General features: G+C 39.3%; 1 protein-coding gene across 4 annotated transcripts in view; it reads left to right on the top strand.

The window, feature by feature from the left end:
- The window catches only part of BCAT1 (branched chain amino acid transaminase 1), a 115421-nt gene that overhangs the window by 72825 nt on the left and 18083 nt on the right, over positions 1–24513 (top strand). For all 4 annotated transcript variants that reach the window (XM_068560006.1, XM_068560004.1, XM_068560005.1 and 1 more), the window contains 5 exons: positions 1637–1800; positions 8850–8992; positions 14772–14857; positions 17505–17645; positions 21315–21389. In XM_068560006.1, coding sequence (XP_068416107.1) covers positions 1637–1800; positions 8850–8992; positions 14772–14857; positions 17505–17645; positions 21315–21389 — 609 coding nt within the window. The remainder of the gene's footprint in view (positions 1–1636; positions 1801–8849; positions 8993–14771; positions 14858–17504; positions 17646–21314; positions 21390–24513) is intronic.

The raw sequence follows: 24513 nt of genomic DNA, 5'->3' as shown, positions 1-24513 counted from the left end.
TATTTCTAAACTATGTTGAGAAGCTTAATTCCTCATTACAGTGGTCAATAAAAAAATTTTTTTTTAAATATTAAGCTTCAAAGCATCCCTGATATGAAGTGTACTTACTTAACTGATAGGTAAATAAAAGTGCAGAGATAAGATAGTCAATTTTTATCAAAGTTGGGAAGAAAGGCAGATGTGTGTGTTATTCTGAGGATTTCTTTTCCAAATAACGAAACCAAAAAAGGCAAATGGAGTTTAAGGCTCCTCATTCTTCCCGTGTAGGGGTGTCCTCTTTAGCCCCCATTAAAAACAGACACAAATGAGCAAAAAACCAAAACCTGTGGTCACTTGCTGACTCATTTCTTTAACTCAGTTATCTGTCACCTATAATCTGTTTGCTCTGGGGCCAGCCAAGCCCTGCGTGGTCCTCACATTCACATGAGTGTGAATGGACTCAGCTTCCCATTTCCTACGCCTTTCCGATGGCATCAGTGTGCACATATACAATCACATTTTATTCTGCTCACGGATATTCTACCTACCTGATTCTTGATGATCTGGGCACAAGTACTGGGTGAGGGGCCTTGAGCTAATAGGTAGTGGAGGAGGAGATTTAATTGAAATTCAGAAAAAAATATATCCCTAGGTCCACTTTCAGTCAGTTTCATCGAATATTATAAAAGCCACAAAATCAAGGGCACTGAGTCCCCTCTCATTATTTCCACGCCAGACTACTACCCCATCCAGGCAGACCAGGTTCCTTTTGAAGACTAGACACAAGTATTTTATATCCCAATACTTAATGTAATAGCCCTGACTTGTTTTCTTACTCGTGTGGTCTTGAATTGCACAGGATAGCCCAGTGGCCTTTTTTGCCTTTATAATACGTAGCCCTCAAAACTTTTCAGTCTCTCAGTTTTCCTCCTTAAAAAACAACTGGCAGTAATTACTTATAACTGCTTCTGTGCTGGAGGAATTTGTATGATTTCGCATCGTTGGCTTGTGATTTTCCAGTATTGGTGGGAAAGGCCATTTTCTATCTTTGTCATTCCTGACACGAATTCCTGAGTCCGTCATCCTCTGGTCTTTTTTGGGGGGATTTATCTTGTCTGGTGTCTTTGCTTCTACTGCAGCTACACTCTTGCTGTCTGCTGTCTCTCACAGTCAGCTGTGCTAATGGCACACTCCCCCAAGCCCACTGCCTGCTGGAGGCACTGGCGTGAAGCAGTCAGCAGTCAGAAGCAGAAGAGCAAGTTAGAGAAGCAAATATTAGGTTTCACCCCCAAAGACTGAAATCATGTCTAGGTTCTTCCCTTTTTCAGTTCCCAATCAATGCAACACTGAAAGGTGTTATATAGCTAGATGTTAAAAATATAATCCTCTGAAAAAGCCTACTATTTAAAAATTTGATAAATTTGCTTTTCCTTTAAAATCTTAACTCAGAAAGCAAAAAGCAAAATGGAACTGAAGTACCCCCATTCTCGGTGTTTTCTTCTTGAAAGAGAAGACCATCGGGCTTTGTGTGACTCAACTTTAGAAGTAACAGCTGTCCGTAGTCCCTTCTGGGAGATTGTTACAGATCTGTTCTAGGCTTTGAGACTGGTGTCTGCATTTTAAGTTAACAGTTGTGTGTACTTTTGCTTTATTGCAGCCTTCTCTGGGAGTCAAGAAGCCTACTAAAGCCCTGCTGTTTGTAATCTTGAGCCCAGTGGGACCTTATTTTTCAAGTGGAAGCTTTAATCCAGTGTCCCTGTGGGCCAATCCGAAGTACGTAAGAGCCTGGAAAGGTGGGACCGGGGACTGCAAGATGGGAGGGTAAGTCAGTCTCTGTTTCTGTCTAAAGGGAAGAGTCCCTCATGCCCATTTAGTTATTGCCATTTCACTTCAATACAAGTACATATATTAGTATTTACATTGTAATGCTCATTTTTATTCTGTGTTTAGTTTTCGGTGTTTTGAATGTGCTAGTTGTTTAAAGGATAACTTCTGTGGCCCCCTCGTAAGGGAGAAACATTGACTGTTATATATAGGCAAGAGCTAAAGTAACTAAACCAGAAATAAAAGCAGTGCTTTGAATGAACTACCCCTGGATGCTGGTCCCTGGCCTCAGGCTGAAAGCTGGCATTCAGGAGCATCTGGTGCTGGGGCCCAAGCTCCCAGTTGGCTCCAAGGAGTCCTGTCTGGGGAAGATGCCTACTTCACTGAAGTGCTGTCTTCATTGCCACAGATTGTAGACATACCTGCTGCCAACTGGCTGAGGGATAGCCCTGCTTTGGCTTGGTCAGGCCAGTCGCATAGGCCATATGTAGCTGGCTGGAAATAAAAGAGCATTTGCAAGTGTTAGACAAATTTCAGGGGTGGACTTGGCCGTGAATCGGGCATGCCCTGATGGGTGAACAAGAATTGCTGGATTAACCAGCATGGCTCTTCCTTTGTGTGTATCACACACCCAGGGCAGCAGCAGGCCCGCAAGGTGACCCAGTGACCGTCTTCTGGGCCCTGTTACAAAATGTAGATTCATGGAGCCCTGGCAGAATTGAAGGATGTGCTGCTGGGATGCCAGAGAGACATTGACAGCTGGCTTTGACCCCTCCATAGACTTTATTTCCTTCTTTTCTACCAAAAAAATAAGCATGTTGACAAAAATTCTATGTCCTGTCATCCCTGTTGGTTTCCCTCATAACTGTATTCCCTCAAGGGGTTAGAGAAACCCTGTTGGAGCCCATTAAACTAGAGAAGTCACTTTTTTCCTTCTGCGCTAGAGCACTGCTTCCTGACTATGTCCTAGGCTAGCCAGGTCCAAAACTACTGTTGTTTGCTCTCTTGATGTCTTTTTACTTGTTCAGACTTCTTCACAGAGCGTATGCATAATGCACCACTGCATACCATCTGTATTACTCTATGAAAACTTCTCTTAGAGTGCAGTAAAGCAACAGTCTTGATGAAGAGATAATAACTTAAAAGTTTCTCTGCTTTAAACCTTGCTCTGTAGCTCCCCCTACCTGCTTAGGGAAAAGTTAACATGGGAACACTGAGAAATTGGAGGGAAATCTTTAGTTTGGTGTCTAGGCAGATTGTTATTTGTTATAAAGAAGATATAATGCAGTCTCACAGAATATATGGTCACTAAAGGGCAATTAAAAATTAATACTTTCTGGGACTTCCCTGGCAGTCCAGTGGTTGAGACTCCGTGCTTCCAGTGCTGGGGGCGCAGGTTCGATCCTTGGTCGGGGAACTGGGATCCCACATAACACGAAGCTCGGCCAAAAAAACAAATAAACAAACAAACTTTCTGTACAACACAAGGAGTGAGCCCCAGTGTTACTATGTACACCTAGTGTATCAATATTGGCTCATCAATTATAACAAGTATACAGCACTAGTGCAAGATGTTAATAGCGGGGAAACTGAAGTTGGGGAGTGAGGATTTCTATTTCTATTCTATTTTTTGCTCAGTTTTTCTGTGAACCTGAAACTGCTCTAACAAATAAAGTCAATTATAAAATAAATTAATAGTTAAGCTCAGTTGGACCAGGGTCTGTGGAAGTTGACTTGAAATCTCTTAGAGGAGAGAGTACTAGATCTCATAAGTAAAAGGAAAAATGGCAAGAGGGCAGGCAGGAAACAAAGAATGGACTTGTCCCACACACGCCTGTTGTTTCCAAGAAGTTCCAAAGCTCTCTACTCTTGTCCTTCCCACCTGGAGGAGTCCAAGGGAAACAAAGGATTTTGCATTTACCATCATCCGGTTTAGTTGACAAAGACTTTTGTCAGGAACCTTAGATTTGTGTATTATTGCTCTTTTCTAAACATAATTAATTTAATAGTTACCTTCTAAGCTTTTTTTTAAAAAATCAATTAGTATTTATTAAATAGCTATTGATTTTCATAAGCTCAAGAACTTTCTGCTTTCTATCTCAGTGAATCGGAGGAAGGGAGAGGAGAATATATATATATATATTTAATTCTAAGATTATTTCACTGTTTTGAAGCCATCAGAGATAATATTATCCTTTTATTTCTAAGTGTACGTTAGTGAGAAAAGTAACAGTGGCACATGGTTGAAGGAGAGTTCTAGCACAGTGGTTCTCACCTGTGGGTGCAAATTGAAGTCACCAGGAGGAGCTTTGCCACTGAGTGGTGTCTGGGTCCCCCTGTTAGAGATTCTGGTTTAGTTGGTCTGGCAGATAGCCTGAGCATCAGGATTATTTTTATTGTGCAGCTAATCTTGAGAAGCACTGAGCTAGAAGTCGGTCTTTCATCAGAGGAACATCTTGATTCCCAGGCAATTTCTTAGTTAATTTGGACTGATTCACGGCTCTCCTCTCCATCTTAATTTTCCTCCTTTTTTCCTTATATTCTCATTCTGCATTTGAGTGCAAGCTTTGAAGTCAGAAGGACCTGGCTCAAAAACCTAACTGCCTTGGCATGTTACTTGTCTAAGCCTCAGTTTCCTCATTTATAAAAGTCAGGGTAATAATGCCCACTTTACCTGTGAGGATGAAGGGAGATAATATAAAGTGCATAGGACCCTGGCTGGCATATAGGGAGCTCTCAGCAAGTGTGGTGTTAGAACCTAGCAGTTACCAGAGTGGACTTGGGAATCAGATATCAGAGTCATACACATACATAGTCATGCATGTCACACATCTGCGTAATCTTGTACAATTAAGTCCTCTCTTCCTTCAGGTCCTCAAAAGTATAATAAAGTCTAGGGTTGTGTTGAGACAATTCATTGAAATAATGGCGTTAAGTACTTAGTACCCTGCCTGGTAGGTGGTACCCTCTCAACAGACAGTAGTTTCTATCATAAGGCTCTCTTTCTTGTTTCATCTCCAGGACTCTCTTTATCTTAGGAGCAATCAGTTGGATTTCACACAATAGAATTTACTCTTTGGGAAGGATGTATTTAATATTTCCATCTCCCAGATTCTATTTAAAATTATATTAAAATTTTTTCCATGTAGACAGTTTTCCCACTTTTTCATTTTTCTCTTTCCTCCAAGAACATGTGTTTCTCTTCTGAATATTGACAGCACATAGGAGGAAACCCAAATATATTACCAAGGTATCAATTACCCTGTGGCCATTAATAATACAGTTTACACCTGAGAGAGAATTTTTTTTTTTTGGTTGCCTGGGTCTTCATTGCTGCGCGCGGGCTTTCTCTAGTTGCGGCGAGCGGGGGCTACGCCTCATTGCAGTGCGTGGGCTTCTCATTGCGGTGGCTTCTCTTATTGCAGAGCACGGGCTCTAGGTGCACGAGCTTCAGTAGTTGCAGCAGGCGGACCCCAGAACACGTGGGCTTCAGTAGTTGTGGCTCAGGCTCAGTAGTTGTGGTGCACGGCCTTAGTTGCCCCATAGCATGTGGGATCTTCCCAGACCAGGGACCAAATCCGTGTCCCCTGCATTGGCAGACGGATTCTTAACCACTGCGCCACCAGCGAAGTCCTGAGAGAGCATTTTGATACACGCTTGTGTTTGGGGAAAAACACCACCTATAAATAAATACTCCGTTTCCTTTCAATGCACTGAAGCAGTCGGGGTCTTTAATTCTTTTTCCTGCCCAAGTAGCTTTATGATGCTGGGAAGCCATGGTTTTGATTCAGCCATACTCTCAAAAGTGTATGTTTGTTTTTAGAAGTTTCTTTGAAAGGCTAGATATTCACACTGAAAATTCTCTATGTGCTTTTGAACAAACCAAAGGGCATTATACTTAGGAGAGAAATTGTTTCTTTATTTTCAGATGTTTGTCTCAACAATTTTATCATATGAACTAGAGAAAAGTCAATTAAAATAGTCATTAAAAAACAACCTTGGGCTTCCCTGGTGGCGCAGTGGTTGAGAATCTGCCTGCTAATGCAGGGGACACGGGTTCGAGCCCTGGTCTGGGAGGATCCCACATGCCGCGGAGCAACTGGGCCCGTGAGCCACAACTACTGAGCCTGCGCGCCTGGAGCCTGTGCTCCGCAACAAGAGAGGCCGCGATAGTGAGAGGCCCGCGCACCGCGATGAGGAGTGGCCCCCACCTGCCTCAACTAGAGAAAGCCCTCGCACAGAAACGAAGACCCAACACAGCCAAAAGTAAATAAATAAATAAATTAAATTAAAAAACAAAAAGCAAAAAACAACCTTAATTCCATTAGGATATAACAGGCTTATATAGCCTGTTTCTTAACTTTTATTATTTTATTTTTGCCAAACAATCTATGCAGTATATCAAGCAAGTATTTTTACTTGCCAAATGAACTCAGTGTTGCAAAATATGAACTGACTTGCTTTAATTCATTTATAACCCGATAGTAGAAGTAAAAGAGCTGCATCTGGGCCTGCTGGCTCCAAACCCATGCTCTTTCTAGCAGACTCCCCCTGCAGCCTGGTTTATACTCATTAAAAAGTACTCATGATTTAACTCAGTTATGGCCTATTTGCCATTAAAAATGAAAGCCTCCTGCTTATCAAAATTGTGTCATCTCCAGATTGACCGATAATTTACATTTTATTACCTGTGTTTTGAAGTATACATATTGAGGGTCTTTTAAAGGAATCTTAACACCTTGGATTGAGTAAACCCCTTCATGCCCCAGATTGCAATAGCCCTATAGTATGATGCCTATTTCCCATAGCTTTCTAGAATAGTTTAGTTATTAGTCAATAGTCTTTGAGTTACAAGTCAGAAAACCAGCTCAAACCATCTTAAGCAGAGAAGGGATTGATTGGCTCATGTAAGTAGGACGGTAGCTGTGGACTGATAGGAGCTCAAATCATTGTTGCCAGATTTCTTCTGCCCTTGCCTGTGTCCTGCCCATGCGGCTTCCTCCCCAATCTCTCTTCCCTCCCTTTCCCTCTGCTTCCATCCTACCTCCGTCTCTTGTCATAGCTTCTGGCTATGTGTTAACCTAGGGCTCTCCTACTTCAGATGCCTTCTCCTTTGAAGGCTGGTGATTATGGACACAGTAGACCCAGGCTTACGTCCTAGCACACAAGCTGCCACTACTCTCAAAGGGAGAAAATACCTCTTTCAGGTTTCATACATTAAAATGAATGAGTGAATGAACTCAAAGAAGAACTTATTAGCAGCTTAGTTACTTGCCCACCCTTTTGTTCAGTTGTGGCAGGACAAGATGCTATGATTGTCAGTCAACCCAAGCAGAATGACTTGGCTCCGTGGGAAGAGCCAAAGAGAATATAGTGGGAAGAGTACGTGTGCAGATGAGAATGGCACGTAGCCACTAAGATATATGGCTTTTGTGCTTACCTTACACTTTGACTTAGACAATACTATAGTTTTTAATCTTGCCCAGATGTAAAAGAGATCATTAAAAGGCCTAGGTGGGTATTTTGTAGAAGGTAACATTAATGCTTTCTTTGTAGCAGTTATTTTTATAGGTTTGATTATTTCTGTGTACTTCTGGGGGCTTCATAGTCCGAGGTGGGTCTAGGGTTTATTTCCTAGGCCTGATTGTCATATGGCAGTGCTTCTCAAACTTATTTGCTAATATCCTCTGAAAGCCAGGGAAAGTGAATTATATAACCAGGGGCATAGAAAGGCAAGCAAGCATCACATTTATTTGAGGACTCTCATGTTTTATCTAAAACATTGATTCATATTTTGTATTATACACCATAATTTTCCCATTTAAGTTTAATAGAAGATAAATTTAAAATATTACTTCCTTTTCTCCTAAAGCAACATAAAATTGGAGAACTCATCAATGAGGACAGTGAGAGAGCTAGGCATCGTTATGAATGAATCTACCCATGCCAAATGAAATTTATTTTTTTTAACATCTTTATTGGAGTATAATTGCTTTACAATGGTGTGTTAGTTTCTGCTTTATAACAAAGTGAATCAGTTATACATATACATATGTCCCCCATATCTCTTCCCTCTTGTGTCTCCCTCCCACCCTCCAAAGGAAATTTTAAGGTATAAAGAACGTTAATATTTCTGTTTAGTTTAGAATTCAGTTCTCCTTCCAAATGATAGACCATTTGTGAAAATATATCTTCTTAAAAAATGTCAATTCCAAGATATTTAAATTTCTTATCTCTGTAGTTTGAGTTTATTCTCCACGGACCATGTGTGTGTGTGTGTTAAATGTCAATTGTATCTTACACTCTGATTCACAGAGGAAAGTGTTCCCCTGACAGGTTTACTTAAACTTCTCCTAGGAGTCAGGTAACAAATGAATGAATGAATGAATAAACTACTAAACTACATTGTCATTCCAGGAAGATATGCCATGTTCCTTTGATTTTGAGTAATCCAAGGTGAATAGTGCTGGTTGAGAAAAACAGGCTTTTGGAATACTTTTGGTTAAAATCAGGATTTTTAACATCTTGTCTCACCTTTTAGGGAATTTAGACGTTGGACATTAGGCGTTTCTTGGTCATACTGAAAGGTCTCAGAGCACAGGGTTGGTGTTCTGCTAATTCATAGCTGTAACTTGATAGTAGTTACTTCTCTAAGCCTCAGTTTCTCATCTGACCCATGGAGATAATGATCGTGGCTAACTCACAGTGTTGGTGTGGGGTTTAAATGAAATAATTCACGTAAAATTGATTGGTATGTGAAAAAAATACTCAATAAGTTGTAACTGTTGTTAACTTGTCTATTTCCCTGTGTTCTAACTTTTCAAGTTAGAATTCCATGATTTTTCTTTGCTCTCTCTTTCTCAAATGAGTGCAGTTAGACCATTTAGGTCCTCTAATGGGTCTCCTTTAATATTATGCAGTTAACTAGAGAATATATATTATTAAAAACATAGTACATTGACTACATCCACACGTGAACTAAAGACTTACTGGGAGGTAGGGGCTGAAGTATCGTCGTAATCAGTATGTCTCCTCTTTCTTAAAAGGAATTATGGCTCATCTCTCTTTGCCCAATGTGAAGCAGTGGATAACGCGTGCCAGCAGGTTCTGTGGCTCTATGGAGAGGATAATCAGATAACGGAAGTTGGAACAATGAATCTTTTTCTTTACTGGATAAATGAAGATGGAGGTAATCCACTCAGATTTCAGCCCTTGGCTCTTTTTCAGTCATCTTCAGTGGGACTGGAAAGAAGAGAACTAGAACCTTAGAACAAGAGAATAAGTAGCACGCTTGCAAAATCTAAGAAATTCTGTGCTTTTGCTGTCCAAGTGAACATGAGTTTAAGTTTATGGCATTCATAAAGATTTTGAGTTTTGTTTCTGTTTTTTGGCTTTAGATGTACTTACTACTGAGATGTCAACTGAAGGAATTAATTAATTAATTAATTTATTTATTTATTTATTTATTTGTGGCCGCATTGGGTCTTCGTTGCTGCGCGTGGGCTTTCTGTAGTTGTGGCGAGTGGGGGCTACTCTTCGTTGCGGTGCGCGGGCCTCTCATTGCGGTGGCTTCTGCTGCTGCAGAGCACAGGCTCTAGGCGCACGGGCCTCAGCAGTTGTGGCGCGTGGGCTCAGTAGCTATGGCTCGTGGGCTCTAGAGCGCAGGCTCAGTAGTTGTGGCGCACGGGTTTAGTTGCTCCGCGGCATGTGGGATCTTCCCGGACCAGGACTCGAACCCGTGTCCCCTGCACTGGCAGGCGGATTCTTAACCACTGCGCCACCAGGGAAGTCCCAACTGAAGGAATTTAAATCTCCACAATTTGAAGATATGCTGCCTTATCCCCTTTACCATCTTATCATTTTTCCTATCTGAAATCCCTTGCATTTGGAGATGGGTCTCAGATCAATTCAGTGGTTATTTACCATATACTATGTATAAAATGCTGTAGTAATAAACACAGTCTACTGTTTCTACTGATACGAAATTGAGTGTACTCTCTTGTTGTAATTCATTTAACAGTCATTGCCCTTTCTGCATATTTTGACAATACATTAGAAGCCTTCCAGATTTACTCTGGAGCTCAATTTGAATGAAGAACACTATTTTTAAGGACAGATGGATCTATTTGGGTATTGTATTTAGATTCTGGTTCATTCGAGACTATTAATATACGTCAACTATAAAAATCAGTACTTCTTTGTTACCTTTAATATCCTGAATGCTCACTTTATCCGTCTTTGTGATTATTGCTTTTAATTAGTTGGCAGAGACCACAGCAGTTTGGTGATATTTTGGCAAAGTCTATGGTATTAGATTAAATGGTATTTTTCCCAATAATGGAGGGAAAAATACATATATATGCATTTATTTTCATTAGAATTTTAATAGTCAAAAAATTTAAGAACATTTTTAGGCCTGTTTACATTCTTAGGCTGTTCACTTCACAGTACTGAGTGTTGAGACTAGAAATGTAAAATGATAAGTTTCTAAATACTTGTGAAGTCTCGGGATTGGTTTTAATTAAAATTTTAAATGAAATTTTAATTTTAAAGCAGCTATAGTAGCCTCTATTGCTCTTTTGTTATTTGGCTACAAATAGGGGAAAATGGTGATTCAAATGTTGCTGACTTCAGAGCTAATTTGAGCATTACTTGCAGAGAGTTATAAGATGAGCCTTATATTTCAGTCAGAGTTAGAATAAACAGAAGGTGTAGTGAGTACACCGTGTCCTGGGGTTGACCATTGGTAATCCTTAGCATATGAAAAGCCAGGTATAGATCATGCTCGTTCTTCCACACCTGCTGTTTGTACTTGACGCTCTTGAAAAACAAAATTTGTACTGGAATATTTGTGATTTCTAAATTTGAGTTATTTCCTATGACCTGTATCAAAAGCCGTGCTTGAAAGTTGACAGCCAGTGTTGGACAGGCAGTATTACTTAGGAGATAATAAATTGATTGAACTCATTCTTTCCACTTGCCCACTGGCATCCCCACCCCCCAGAAAACCCACACAACCCCAAACAAAACCAGTTACATCATACAGAAGTGGCACCATTCTTATTTATGGATGGGAGACGTCAGGATTTAAGCACAGTCTGAATCAGAGCTACATGATTTCACCAGAAACACCAGAAACTGTCCTGGTGAAAAATGACCCCTTATGCAAACAGTAATCATGAACCACTTCCACCATGGCTTTTAAAAGTCAGAAAGAGAAATGAATGAATTTGTCTCTGGCTCTTATAAAATATACAAGACCTTAAGAGTTACTCTTCAGGTTATGGTTGCCTGAGATAACTTTAGTTTTCATGTGAAGATCCTCCTTCAATTTGAGGCTGTTGACCTGCCAGATCAGATAAAATTTGAAGGAAGGAGAAAGGAAATGGAATAAATGTTTGAACAGTACTCTGAGAGAAGTAAGTCGAATGTCAGGAATAACCTTCGGGCTTAAAAAAAAAAAAAAGACATTGAAGCAACTCCCCGTAACTTTGATTTATACCGCGTGGCTTTAGGAAAATACAAAGAATAATATTGAGTTGAAAGTCAGAAAAATATTGATTTTCTTCCCCCCTTCCCCAACTGTACCAAAAACAGAGTTCTTCCCATGAGCACCCACTCTCACTGCTCCTTTGGGACAAAGTGGCTGCCACAGGGCTGTGCACTGTTTTGTGGCCCTTGGCCTGAAACTCATGTGGTTTTTTGTTTTGTTTGTTCTTTTTTTTTGTTTTTGGAGCAGAGAAACGTTTATTGCAAGGCCATGCAAAGAGATGAGGTGGCTCATGCCCTGAAAAGCCTCGAGCTCTTATTTTTGTTTTTAAATTGAAGTATAGCTGATTTACAATGTTGTGTTAGTTTCAGGTGTACCACAAAGTGATTCAGTTATATATACATATATATGTGTGTGTGTATATATATATATTCTTTTTCAGATTCTTTCCCCTTATAGGTTATTACAGAATACTGAGTATAGTTCCTCGTGCTATACAGTAGTAGGTCCCTGTTGGTTATCTATTCATGTGGGTTCTGATTCCAGTAACAACAGCCCTGGTTGTAAGGTTGCACGGCCCCGAATTCTCCTTTTTTATTCCGTTGATGAGTAATTTAACACACACACTTGCTAGTCACTTTTGAGAAAACAGTTTTATCTTGTACCAGACACTGGAGCTACCTTGAGAGTAAGACTCAGTTGTTGTGGTTGAGTTCACAGTTGGTTTGGGAGGCATTTACACCGCCTCTGCTTGGCGTACTCTTCCCGCATGACTGCTCGCTCCCCTCCTTCAAGGCTTTGCCACATACCCCACTCTCAGTAAGGCTTTCCCTGGATACCTTAATACAAATCTTAAACTCTCTCCCCCAGCACTCCCTATCGCCTTCCCCCTTTTTTGCCTCCATCATCTGACATACAATTTAATATAATTGTTGGCCTCTGCCTGTTAGAAAGTAAGCAAGGAGTTACGTCGGTTTGGTTCACTGCTGTATCCCTAGTGCTTAGAACAGCCAACGGCACTGATACTGTTAGACACTCAGTATATATTGTTGAACGAATGAAGAATTGTGCTGATGGTGTTTGGGGTATTCCCGGTTCCCATTAGTGCTTGAATTTGGGAAGTCACAGGTGAATCCCGCTGTTATTGCTTCTAAATCCTTCATCTCCCCAAAATGATTTCTCTGTCAAGAACGAGCTTCATTTGTAGGCTCTCTTTTCCTCCTGTTGAGCAATCTGGAGCCCGTTTTGGCTCTTGTAAGCATGTTTGTGGTTGCAGAAGGAAAATGAATATTTCTCACCCAAATGTTGTCATGTCATCATCTCTGTCTGGCAACCAGAGAAGCAGATGTTCTGTTCCTTGACCTCAGGCTAGTGGTTACAGTTTTGGGTGTTAAATATATTTCACAAAACTGCATTTGCACATGAGGGGCCGCTGTTTTCATTTAACTTTATGCCGTCTTAGAACTCAGCAAGTATTAGGAAAGGTCCCGTTTGGGAACAGTAGAAGTGTTTGTCTATATGTGTGCAGTGTGTATGCATACGTGTACACACATATAGATCTATACATTTATATATCCAGCTAGCTTGCTATTGCAAAACACATGTTTATTTTGAGACAGACACTTCTAAACAAGACAAAAAGTAGCCCTAAGAACATTGCCAAGAACAAATTTTCTTCGAGAAGTGATTTTCGGCAGATGATTTTTAGAAATAAAATTCAAAGAAATCATACTGCTGTATCCTAGCAAAAAGGATTATTCATTTATTTTCTTATTCAAAAATATTTATTACATACCACTCAGGGCCAGGCACATTGCTGAGTTTTGGGGACACAGGAATGAACATAAGAGTTTCGGTCTTCCAGAGAGCTGGGTTGTTGAGGATGTCTGATGTGGCCACAGTGGAGCGGGTGAGCTCAGACCACAGTTTACGAAAGAAAGGGCGGTGGCCACAGTGTTGGGAGACTTAGGCTCTGGTCCTGACTGTCCCCCAGTGTCACCAACCTTGGCAAGTCACTTGTGTTTTTAGGGCCTCAGTTTCTGCGTCTATAGAATAAGGATTGCACCAGGTGATTTCTAAAGTCTTTTTTGCCTGCATCAAATGGCTTTAGAGCTCAAAGACTGATTTCTACACTGCTTTAGCTACCCGGTGGTCCTTTCCAGCATCCCTTGTGAATTCCTCTGCAGACACGTGATGGGCAACCCATCATCCGTTACAAGGCTCAACATGTATATAAAGTGGTGGTGGAAGGTTTGAATTTCTCACTGGATTCAGCTTCCTGGGTGCCAGAGGTGAGGAGGAGGGCGGATGTTGAGTACCAGAGGCATCCTTCTGTAAGGAGGCTTTGTGGCCGGCAGACCACACTGACTTCTGCAGACTGGTCATAATGCCAGCCCTCGCCACGGTTGGGAGTGTCTGCGGTCATTCTCAGAGTAGACCAGTGTCTGGGCCTTGGGTCTGTGAGTCACCCGTGAAGTGTTATTTTGGGTTTTTTGGATTTCTTTTTTTCCTTCTTTTTTTTTTTTTTAATTAATTTATTTTATTTATTTATTTTTGGCTGCATTGGGTCTTCATTGCTGCGTGCAGGCTTTCTCTAGTTGCGGCGAGCGGGGGCTACTCTTTGTTGCGGTGCGCAGCTTTCTCATTGCCGTGGCTTCTCTTGTTGCAGAGCACGGGCTCTAGGCTTGCAGGCTCAGTAGTTGTGACTTGCAGGCTCTAGAGCGCAGGCTCAGTAGTTGTGGCGCATGGGCTTAGTTGCTCTGCGGCATGTGGGATCTTCCCGGACCAGGGCTCGAACCCGTGTCCCCTACATTGGCAGGCGGATTCTTAACCGCTGCACCACCAGGGAAGCCCCTTCTTTCTTTATTATTTCTTTGTTAGCCACATACATGCCTGAGCCCATTACATCTGAATCTCAGAGGGTGAAGTCAACATCTCCATATTTGATGTGGATACTTCGCCAGGCTTGAAAATCACTCTGGGTAGACTTGTCGAAGGCCAGTGTGGGAGCAGTGATGGCCTGAGTGGGCACGCGCACCTCTTAGGGCTGGGTTTCTCCACAGTATTCATAGAAGGTTCGGTAATGCCCAGTGTTTCTGAGTAAGGGTCTCTCTACATTATCCTAATTACTAACCAGCTTTAATCCACTAAGGTAAATTTTGACTTTGGAATGTTCCTCTTAAGAATATTTTATAACTCTTACTGTTTGTTAGTGGGAAGCCATCTCATTTTTCACAGGTGAAGGGTAAATTGAAGATGGTAGGATGACTGATTTCCTTTCTTGTTCCTTTTTTTTTTTTTAAACATGAGGATCCACCTGAAGTATGAGTTGATTTGGAAAATTTGACAATGCAGAACAGTGACCTCCTTTTCATGTTTATTACCAGCAAAATTGCAAGAAACTTTTTTTTTTTTTAATGGCTGTTGATAAAAGGCACGGCTAATAAAGTTTGAAACTATTCCAATTTCTAATTGACAGAGGAAGAACTGGCAACTCCTCCGCTAGATGGCATCATTCTTCCAGGAGTGACGAGGCAGAGCATCCTGGACCTGGCACACAAGTGGGTGGGTGCCTTTGACATGAACCACTTTTTTTTTTTTTTTTTTTTTTTTTATGAACCACTTTTATAAGCATGGAACAAAAAGTAATCAAAATAAGTCCAGCTTAGTGTTGAAATAATATCCTGTAGTTCCAACCAATGCTGTCTAATCTTTAAATCTTAACTTGAGTAAAAAGAACTCTTCTAGAAGGACTGTCTTGGCGAGACTATCAAGTAAGTATTGTTTGTAGGGAGGGCAGGCAGAAACTAGTTTAGCAGGTCGTCCTAGTGAAGAAGTATTCTAGTATTAGTCTCAAGCTTTATACCAGGTGTCTCCTACCGACTCATCTGGCTTATCCTACGAGCGCTTCCTTTTCGCCAGCCTTTAACTTTTCAAGTCGGAGTGGTGTTGTTTCCAAATGGCAGTGGTACGTAGTCCTTCCCTTCCTCTATTTATTCCAGTGTAACCGTGCTAGAAGTTAAAGAATTTTACTGACATATAAATGCTTAGTAACATGACATTATTAGTTTTGCTGCCTTCTTTCTCCCTCCTTCCTGCCCCCTGGTCTCCCAAATTCACATACATGCTTATTTTAAAATCTAAACATTCAAGCAAATGTAAAGTTGTTTTCGGTAGCCTTTCTGATTCAAGTGACACAGCCACGTGTGTTAAACCATTTGGTATTGGAAATGACTTAGCATATTCAAGATGAATGTTGAATGAGTTGATTAATCTGGCAAAGGTTCCTGGATGGGACTTTTGACCCATGTATTGAAATGGTCTCCAAGGGACAAGAAAAGGCTTTGAGCAGACTGTGGTCAAACAGTGCTAATAGGACAACTGTTTAGAAACACACACATCTACGAGAGTACAGTTTCTCTGGAAAAGGCTTTGGAAATAGAGAAAATGTGCTATAAATAATTCTACAAAACCCTGAAGTAGACAAGACCCAACTGCCACATGCTGGCTGGCACATTGGGCATGACATTTACAAACTGTTGGTATAATTTCAAACGGCTTGCCCTGTCCTAATTGTGTTTTCAATTGGAAAGATGTATTTTCCAAGCTCAGTAATTTTTGTTTTATTAAAGAGAAAAATCAACCAAGTACAGAAGGTTTGATGAGAAGTTCCAAGTGGAAATTCCCCCACGCTAATGATTTGCTAACATGAAAAATAGGTTATTATGGAGGAAGTTTCTTCCTGACTCCTTAGCTATAATTTATTTTTAAAACTGTGAGACATAAATGCCAAGAGGCATGCGGGGGGTTACCACTATTTGCCAGATAGGGGAAATTGTCCAAAAATAAGTGAGGGTAAGCAGAGTAAAAAGAATTCTGTTTATGTACAAGAGATTTTCTTTTTCTTTTCTTTTCTTTTCCACAACGCAGAACTCAGCTTGTTCTCACTTGGCTGATTTTCTGGAATTTATTTATTTATTTATTTACCTTTGTACAACTTAATTGCAATTGCAGACTGAGATAGGTTGAAACTTACAAAAAGCCATATTTCTGTTGCAGGCATATTTCCCTACCCTTCCAAATATACTTACAGCATGATGCATTCTTCTTCTAATGTTTTGAACCTTGCCAAGGGCTGTGATTTCCATTTTTATCTGTTGTGGATTTGTAGATTTTAAAAAATACTCTCATCTTATTAAAAAAAATGTATTCATTCTTTGTTGCCCTTAATTCAAATAGCCTCCTGACAAGCTTTGAACTTTAACCACTAACACAGGAGAATGAGAGTTAAACAGATTAAAGAATGAGTATTAAACAGATAGTTTAAACATAGCTTAAAAGCATCAGATTTTTTTTTCCCACTTCCTATCCTTGAGCAAATAAATAGTTCAGCTTTCTATGATGAAACTCAACCTAATACAGCATCAGAGAGAAGGAAGAGGATTGCTGCTATAAAGTCGACTGAATCGGTGAATTTAGGAAGAAAAAATATACAATGTAATTTCTCAAATAAAGTCCAAATACACTATCTATGTTTTAAAGTAATGAAATGTTTCAGATATTTAAGTTCAGTCTCTGTTTCTACTCCATAAAAGAAACAGTAGAAAGAGGACCAAATTTGGAGCCAGTCATTATCAGACCTGAGTTCAAATCCAGTTTCTGCCATTTACTAGCTGTGCGGCCTTTGGGGTGTCACTCAGCCTCCTTGAACTTTAATTTCCTCATCTGTAAAATGGGGATGATAATACCCACCTTAAAAATTAGAGAACGTGGCGTGTGGTGAATGCTTGATAAATGGTAGCTATAATTATTAATATTGGATAATATATTTTCTCTTATGATAAATAGGGTTTAGAATACACATTAAGTAGCACTTGGGGTGAATCACCTTGTGAGACTTAGGCCATGATAACAAATAAAAGGCAGAAAAGCAGGCATGTATTAAAACATACTATGTACTCTATCATGCTGATCTTATATTTTATATTCTGCTCATCTCATTTAAAGATGCTGTGACCTTGGAGTAGGTTGCTTAGCACCTCAGTGTGTTTCTCAATAAGATGGTGTCGATCTCTCCAGCTTTCCCTCTAAGGACAATTATGACATTATCTGAGTTCAGTCAGAATGTAAAGTAGAATGGTCCATACCACAGGGCATTTTTTGTATGCCTTTTCCTTAAAAATATATTTATTTTTATTTCTATTCCAAACAGGGAGAATTTAAGGTGTCAGAGAGGTACCTTACCATGGATGACCTGACCACAGCCGTGGAGGAGAACCGCGTGAGGGAGATGTTTGGTTCTGGTACCGCCTGTGTTGTTTGTCCAGTTTCGAATATACTGTACAAGGGTGAGGTAAGACACTGTTTCTTCACTTCCTATCATTTTCAAACATTTGCCTATAATTTATTTCTTTAAATATGTGGACAAAGTGCTAGTTGGACCCAGGATGCAAAGGATTTTTTAAATAGCTTGGCGTTCTGTTAACTGTGGCAGTTTGTCCCAATGAACTTGTGTTAGCAAATGACTTACTCATCTTTCCAGTGGTTTCCCGTAAGCTCCAACAGTTTTGTCCTTCGTTATCATACCTGCCTTACATCAGTTTAGGGATTGGAGATGTACCAATAGACTTACACTCATTTCCTTCTATCATCTCACTAAGGAAGGTTTTACAAGTAAGTGAAATTTCAGTCTCTGGTTTCCAGAAGTACTTCTAAACTACTGGAGTAGGAATAGCAAATTATTAAAGAAACTCATTTGAATGATCAACCCCTACATTTTTCATCTTCATCATCATCAATTAGACCACTTCATAAAAAATTTTCATTTGGCAAACCTGATGCATTTACTAAAATCTTTCAGAAGGAATTCAAGCATTTAGTTAGAAGAAATTTCCTCCTAGTAAATTAATCTTGTTTATATGCGCTGTACATCCATTTTCTTGTTAGTTTTTTTACTTTCCTCTTTACAACACAGCTCCAATACTTATGATTAACATCGTCATCTAACTTCATAATTCAGAGGCATGTGGGCATTATTTTTATAATGTGAATTGGCTTAAATTGCTCATAATAAATACAAATTCTGTTGGTTTTTTGGGTTTTTGTTTGTTTTGTTTTGTTTTTGTTTTTGGCTGCATTGGGTCTTCATTGCTACACGTGGGCTTTCTCTTGTTGTGGCAAGTGGGTTCTCATTGCAGTGGCTTCTCTTGTTGCAGAGCTCGGGCTCTAGGCCCTAGGCTTCAGTAGTTGTGGCATGCGGGCTCAGTAGTTGTGGCTCATGGGCTCTAGAGCACAGGCTCAGTAGTTGTGGCATATGGGCTTAGTTGCTCCGAGGCATGTGGGATCTTCCCAGACCAGGGCTCGAACCCGTGTCCCCTGCATTGGCAGGCGGATTCTTAACCACTGCGCCACCAGGGAAGTCCCTTCTATTGGTTTTTTTGGGGGGGGGGTTTGACATTTTTATTGGAGTATAATTGCTTTACAGTGGTGTGTTAATTTCTGCTTTAGAACAAAGTGAATCAGCTATACATATACATATATCCCCATATCTCTTCCCTCTTGTGTCTCCCTCCCTCCCACCCTCCCTATCCCACCCTTCTAGCTGGTCACAAAGCACCGAGCTGATCTCCCTGTGCTATGTGACTGCTTCCCACTAGCTATCTATTTTACATTTGGTAGTGTATATATGTCCATATATACACTACCACTCTCTCACTTTGTCCCAGCTTACGCTTCCCCCTCCCCGTGTCCTCAAGTCCATTCTCTAGTAGGTCTGCGTCTTTATTCCCATCTTGCCCCTAGGTTCTTCATGACCTTTTTTTTTTAGATTCCATATATCTGTGTTAGCGTACAGTATTTGTTTTTCTCTTTCTGACTTACTTCACTCTGTAGGATAGACTCTAGGTCCATCCACCTAACTACAAATAACTCAATTTCGTTTCTTTTTATGGCTGAGTAATATTCCATTGTATATATGTGCCACATCTTCTTTATCCGTTCATCTGTCAGTGGACACTTAGGTTGCATCCATGTCCTGGCTATTGTAAATAGTGTCTCTGAATATTGGGGTGCATGTGTCTTTTTGAATTATGGTTTTCTCAGGGTATATGCCCAGTAGTGGGATTGCTGTATCATAACGTAGCTCTATTCTTAGTTTTTTAAGGAACCTCCATACTGTTCTCCATAGTGGCGGTATCAGTTTACATTCCCACAAACAGTGCAAGAGGGTCCCCTTTTCTCCACACCCTCTCCAGCATTTATTGTTTGTAGATTTTTTGATGATGGCCATTCTGACCGGTGTGAGGTGATACCTCATTGTAGTTTTGATTTGCATTTCTCTAGTGATTAGTGATGTTGAGCATCCTTTCATGTGTTTGTTGGCCATCTGTATCTCTTCTTTGGAGAAATGTCTATTTAGGTCTTCTGCCCATTTTTGGATTGGGTTGTTTGTCTTTTTGATGTGGAGCTGCATGAGCTGCTTGTATATTTTGGAGATTAATCCTTTGTCAATTGCTTCATCTGCAAATATTTTCTCCCATTCTGAGGTTGTCTTTTCATCTTGTTTATGGTTTCCTTTGCTGTGCAAAAGCTTTTAAGTTTCATTAGGTCCCATTTGTTTATTTTTGTTTTTATTTCCATTTCTCTAGGAGCTGGGTCAAAAAGGATCTTGCTGTGATTTATGTCATAGAGTGTTCTGCCTATGTTTTCCTCTAAGAGTTTGATAGTGTCTGGCCTTACATTTATTTCTTTAATCCATTTTGAGTTTATTTTTGTGTATGGTGTTAGGGAGTGTTCTAATTTCATTCTTTTACACGTAGCTGTCCAGTTTTCCCAGCACCACTTACTGAAGAGGCTGTCTTTTCGCCATTGTATATTCTTGCCTCCTTTATCAAAGATAAGGTGACCATATGTGCATGGGTTTATCTCTATTCTATTGGTTTTTAAATTCAACATTATAATTATTTTTTCCTCAGCTGGGTGGATTGATTTTTTTCTTTTTCCTGCTAATTTTCATGGTGGTTGCTTCATTGCTTGAGATTTTCAAACTTGGCTCCTGACATAATTCCATCTACAGATTGATTTTTCAAGGGAGATGAATTATTCTATGTGAATGCTTACACTGATTATAAAGCTACTGTTTCACATTTTACTATGGTAATATCTAGGTAATATATTATCAGTCCACTTTTTAAATGAACTAAAATTGTCATTAGGTCAGATTTTTAAAGTCCAATTATTACTTCTCCTCTAGAAGTAAGTTAATAAAGTTTAACACATTTTTATGGTTTTGTTTTAGGGGGCCATTCAGAACCAAAAGGTACATCGAATTATCCTATTATCCTAAAGGGCATAATAAGAAAAGTAAGAGTACGGACTCTCTACTAAAATCAAACTATCAAAAGCCTGCAAGCCAGCTAGGCATGAATGGGCATGACTCAAAGTATAAATTAGGGCACATAAAATCTGTGTGCCCTGAATTTAACCATGCTGTCCAACTTTGTGGAATTTGTGGCCCCTGGAAGTTTGGCTTAGAACAGACAGATTTGGCAGCCCCTTTTTTGAAGACATGGACTTGCTTCACTTTATGTCCCTGAAATGACTTGCTTTAATTTGCCGCACGCTATCTTTTGAGGTCTCATTCCCTGCCAAGAGGGTTAGATGTGGAGGCTAATCATTCATCCTCGTAGATTCTCAGGATGCTGGAAGAGGTAGGCTTCTTTAAGTTTAGCCCCTATTCTAGGTACCCCTGCTTCTCATTGGTTCCTCAAATCAGCCTGAAGGCTGACATATAAACCAGTTGTGCCCTGACATCAGTTGGTAGGAAACGAACAACCTATCACTGGCTAGTTCATTTTTATTCAAATTCAGAATAGAAAAGAGTCTTTGGCATAAGGGGCTAGCATCCATAATGAGGTTACCATAGTACCATTCCTTATTTCAGTAAAATTGCTGAGTTTCTTACTTGTTGTTACTGTGTACATGAATATCCTCAAATGATTTCGTGTCTGGTTTTCTTTCATAGACTATACACATCCCAACTATGGAGAATGGGCCTAAGCTTGCAAGCCGCATCTTGGACAAATTGACTGATATTCAGGTAAGGGCTTCTATTTTTAAAATGCTGTCTTTTTTTCATTCAAAGACTAGAACCAAATCATACTTCAGTGGAGAGAACAGAGTAAATGCTACCATCTGAGGTCAACAAATTAAATTTAAGGAAGATGTTCCCAATAGTATGTGTGGGCATGAGCAAAGCAGAAATGAGAAAAAAGATACACAGTTTAAAAAAAAAAAAAAAAAAAAAAAGGAAGGAAAGAAGGGGGGGAAAAAATATATATATATATAGTCAGGGACTCAATTACTTAACATTTTTAAAAAGTATATAAATTTTGATAACACTTAAAAATCTCATGAAAAGTGTAACAGACTTCTTATAAAAGAAAAGACTTTAAACATCACAGATAAAATCAGTTAACTTTTGATATCTCAACTTTCAGTATTTTGTAAGCACTCATGTATTTTTAGATAGATATTTTTCTGACAGTGGGATCGTACATAATTTTGTTAACCTGCTTTTTTTCAATTAATAAATCATTTGCTTTTTCGTATCAGTAAATTTTAAAATTCTACGTATAAAGTTTAATTAAATTCCACTATGTTGATATACCATAATTTTTAAAGAAATCTTATTATTGAACATTTAAGTTGTTGGAAATTCTTTCACTATTATAAACAGTGCATCCTTGATTTTTTCCTTAGGATAAATTCCTGGGATTGTAATTATCAGGTCAAAGAGTGTGCACACCTATTTTTTAATACTGCTAACTTTGTTTTGCCTATTTTTTCTGAGCAACAATCTACGGTAACGTCATCAGGCAGTTAAGCGTCTTTCTAGGTAGACATATCATATACCAGGTAAACCTGGGTCACCTATAAAAGATATTGTTCTAAAGTTTGCTGAGCCTGGATGCCATCGTTGCCAGTCAGTGAAAATACCTGCGGGAGCTGAGATTCATATTGAAATGTGAAATAAAGTTTGATAGATTGGGTGACATCAAATGGTGTGGGGTCTTAAAAAGTAAGCAAAAATGTAAAGTTGGTTGGGAAAGCAGCAGGTCCCTACAGAGGACTTTGGATGAAAATGCTACTTTTTGAAGACTTAGCAACTTCTATGCAAAATTTATAGCATTAAAAGAAAAGAATTATTGTGCTTTTAGAACCAATGAGTTGTCTTACACTCTTCAGTAGAAGTGTTCTATAGGAATTTTCTGTACGCTAAATAAAGGAGTATCTTAACATTGAAGACTTAAAATTTATTCAGAGTTGGTTTCTACATAGAAACAATCCAAAGTAATTCGAAGAAATTTAATAAAAATTTCTGCATGGATGGTTCATGTATTTTTATTTTTAGAGTTGTCTGGGTAAATCTGATGAAAGTAGATAAGTTATTAGTGTTTTGCTCAAATAAAAAACATAAACAGAACAAAAAATTATATAATTGGCTAGATTGTGAAAACCTTTATCCAAAACAGAAGTTGAAAGATGTTTTAAGAGGGGAAGAAGTGTGGCTATAGTGATAAGGAAAGATTACTTTGGAGAATTTTCTTGAACATATTGTACAGAAAAGCATGTTTCAGTCTATAGTCTATAGTTTTTGTTAATACACAAAACAGGAGATTTCAGGATTACTTCTTAGAAATTATATGAAATAAGAAAATTTAAACTTACTGGATTTGGTTGTAATGTATTAAAAGAAAAGGAAAAGTAGTCAAAGAGGCTGAGGGAAAAATTAAACTCTTATTAAATAGGAATTAGAAGAAAAAGCTAAGTAGAGGTGTTGAGCTGATATAATCATGAAGCTTTGGAAGGCAAAAGCAGAAATGTGTGTCATCCCCGTTGAGATGGTGACAAAATATATGCCCCAGAACCCTAAAGTATGAGTAAAGGAAGCCCAAAAACAATTTTGTGGCGAGATGCAAAGTCATTACAAGAGGTCTCAGAAAGAGCATTTTTAAAAGTAAGATTACAGAAGCCAGGAATGTAGGTGACGGAAGTGAATGTTTTTGATTCATTCATTCAACAGATACATAGTATTGAGCACAAACTGTGTGCCAGAGGCAGTTCCAGGTGCTGGTGGTAGAGTAGTGGAAAAAGTGACCGAAAAACTGGAGAGGTCAAAGCACACTGATATAGACGAAGGACAAATTTATTCAATTTAAATGTGAGACCATATCAAAAGGTTTAAAAATAAAAGTTATATATGAAGCAGAAAATGAGAAGAAATAGACCATTTTCCTCTTACCTGTGTATATGCTCTATATAACTTGGTGCTTGTGGCCAAGAAGTTAATACTCTAGGTAGTAAAGTATAAATGGTAGTAACACTAAAAACTAATGATACGTTCAGAGCTCCATACTGAACAAAGAAACAAGGGGATACATGAGATAATACAAGGATTCTGAATTAAACTACAAACCAGAAGCACCAAATCTGCTCCAAATTTTTAAGTAACAAAGGACCATCCATTTGGAATCTAAGACCACCTCTTTCTTCTTCAATTATTTTGTGCCTGTGGGCATGGAACCTACAGTTTCGAAATTACTCTCTTACAAGCTGGCAAATTGGTGCTGTCAGCCAAACTACTAAATTGTCTGTTTCTCTCCAAGAAAAATAATTGAAGTATAATTATTGAGGAAAAAGCGTAGAATTGCATCATGTTTTACATTTGATCTCTTTGACATTGCATGGAAACGTGATGTTTCCTCCAAAGTGCTCTGGTGAATTGAAGAAGACAGCAACAACAACCAAAAAACCTCAAGGTTCCTACAATGTGACCTAGGGGGAAAATACCTTCTTAACCACAGATCAGATTTTTATTTAACTTGTGTACTTCTGTATACAAGTAAGAATCTCTGAGGTTGAGTGTTCATCCCATTTGGCTAATTATCCACATAGTTCCCGGGGTCTTCGGTTGCCCTACAAATTCCTCTTAGAACGGGGACATTTCAGATGACAAGATTTTTTTGTTTTTGTTTTTGTTTTAAATAAGTTTGTTTGTTTATTTTTGGTTGTTTTGGGTCTTCATTGCTGCCCGTGAGCTTTTTCTAGTTGCGGCGAGTGGGGGGCTACCCTTCGTTGTGGTGCACAGGCTTCTCATTGCGGTGGCTTCTCTTCTTGTGGAGCACAGGCTCTAGGTGCGGGGGTTTCACTAGTTGTGGCAC

Source organism: Eschrichtius robustus, chromosome 13, assembly GCF_028021215.1.
Source record: "Eschrichtius robustus isolate mEscRob2 chromosome 13, mEscRob2.pri, whole genome shotgun sequence".
Classification (NCBI taxonomy): domain Eukaryota; kingdom Metazoa; phylum Chordata; class Mammalia; order Artiodactyla; family Eschrichtiidae; genus Eschrichtius; species Eschrichtius robustus.
The sequence above is the reverse complement of the archived record's forward strand: the minus strand, read 5'-3'. Positions and strand labels throughout refer to the sequence as shown.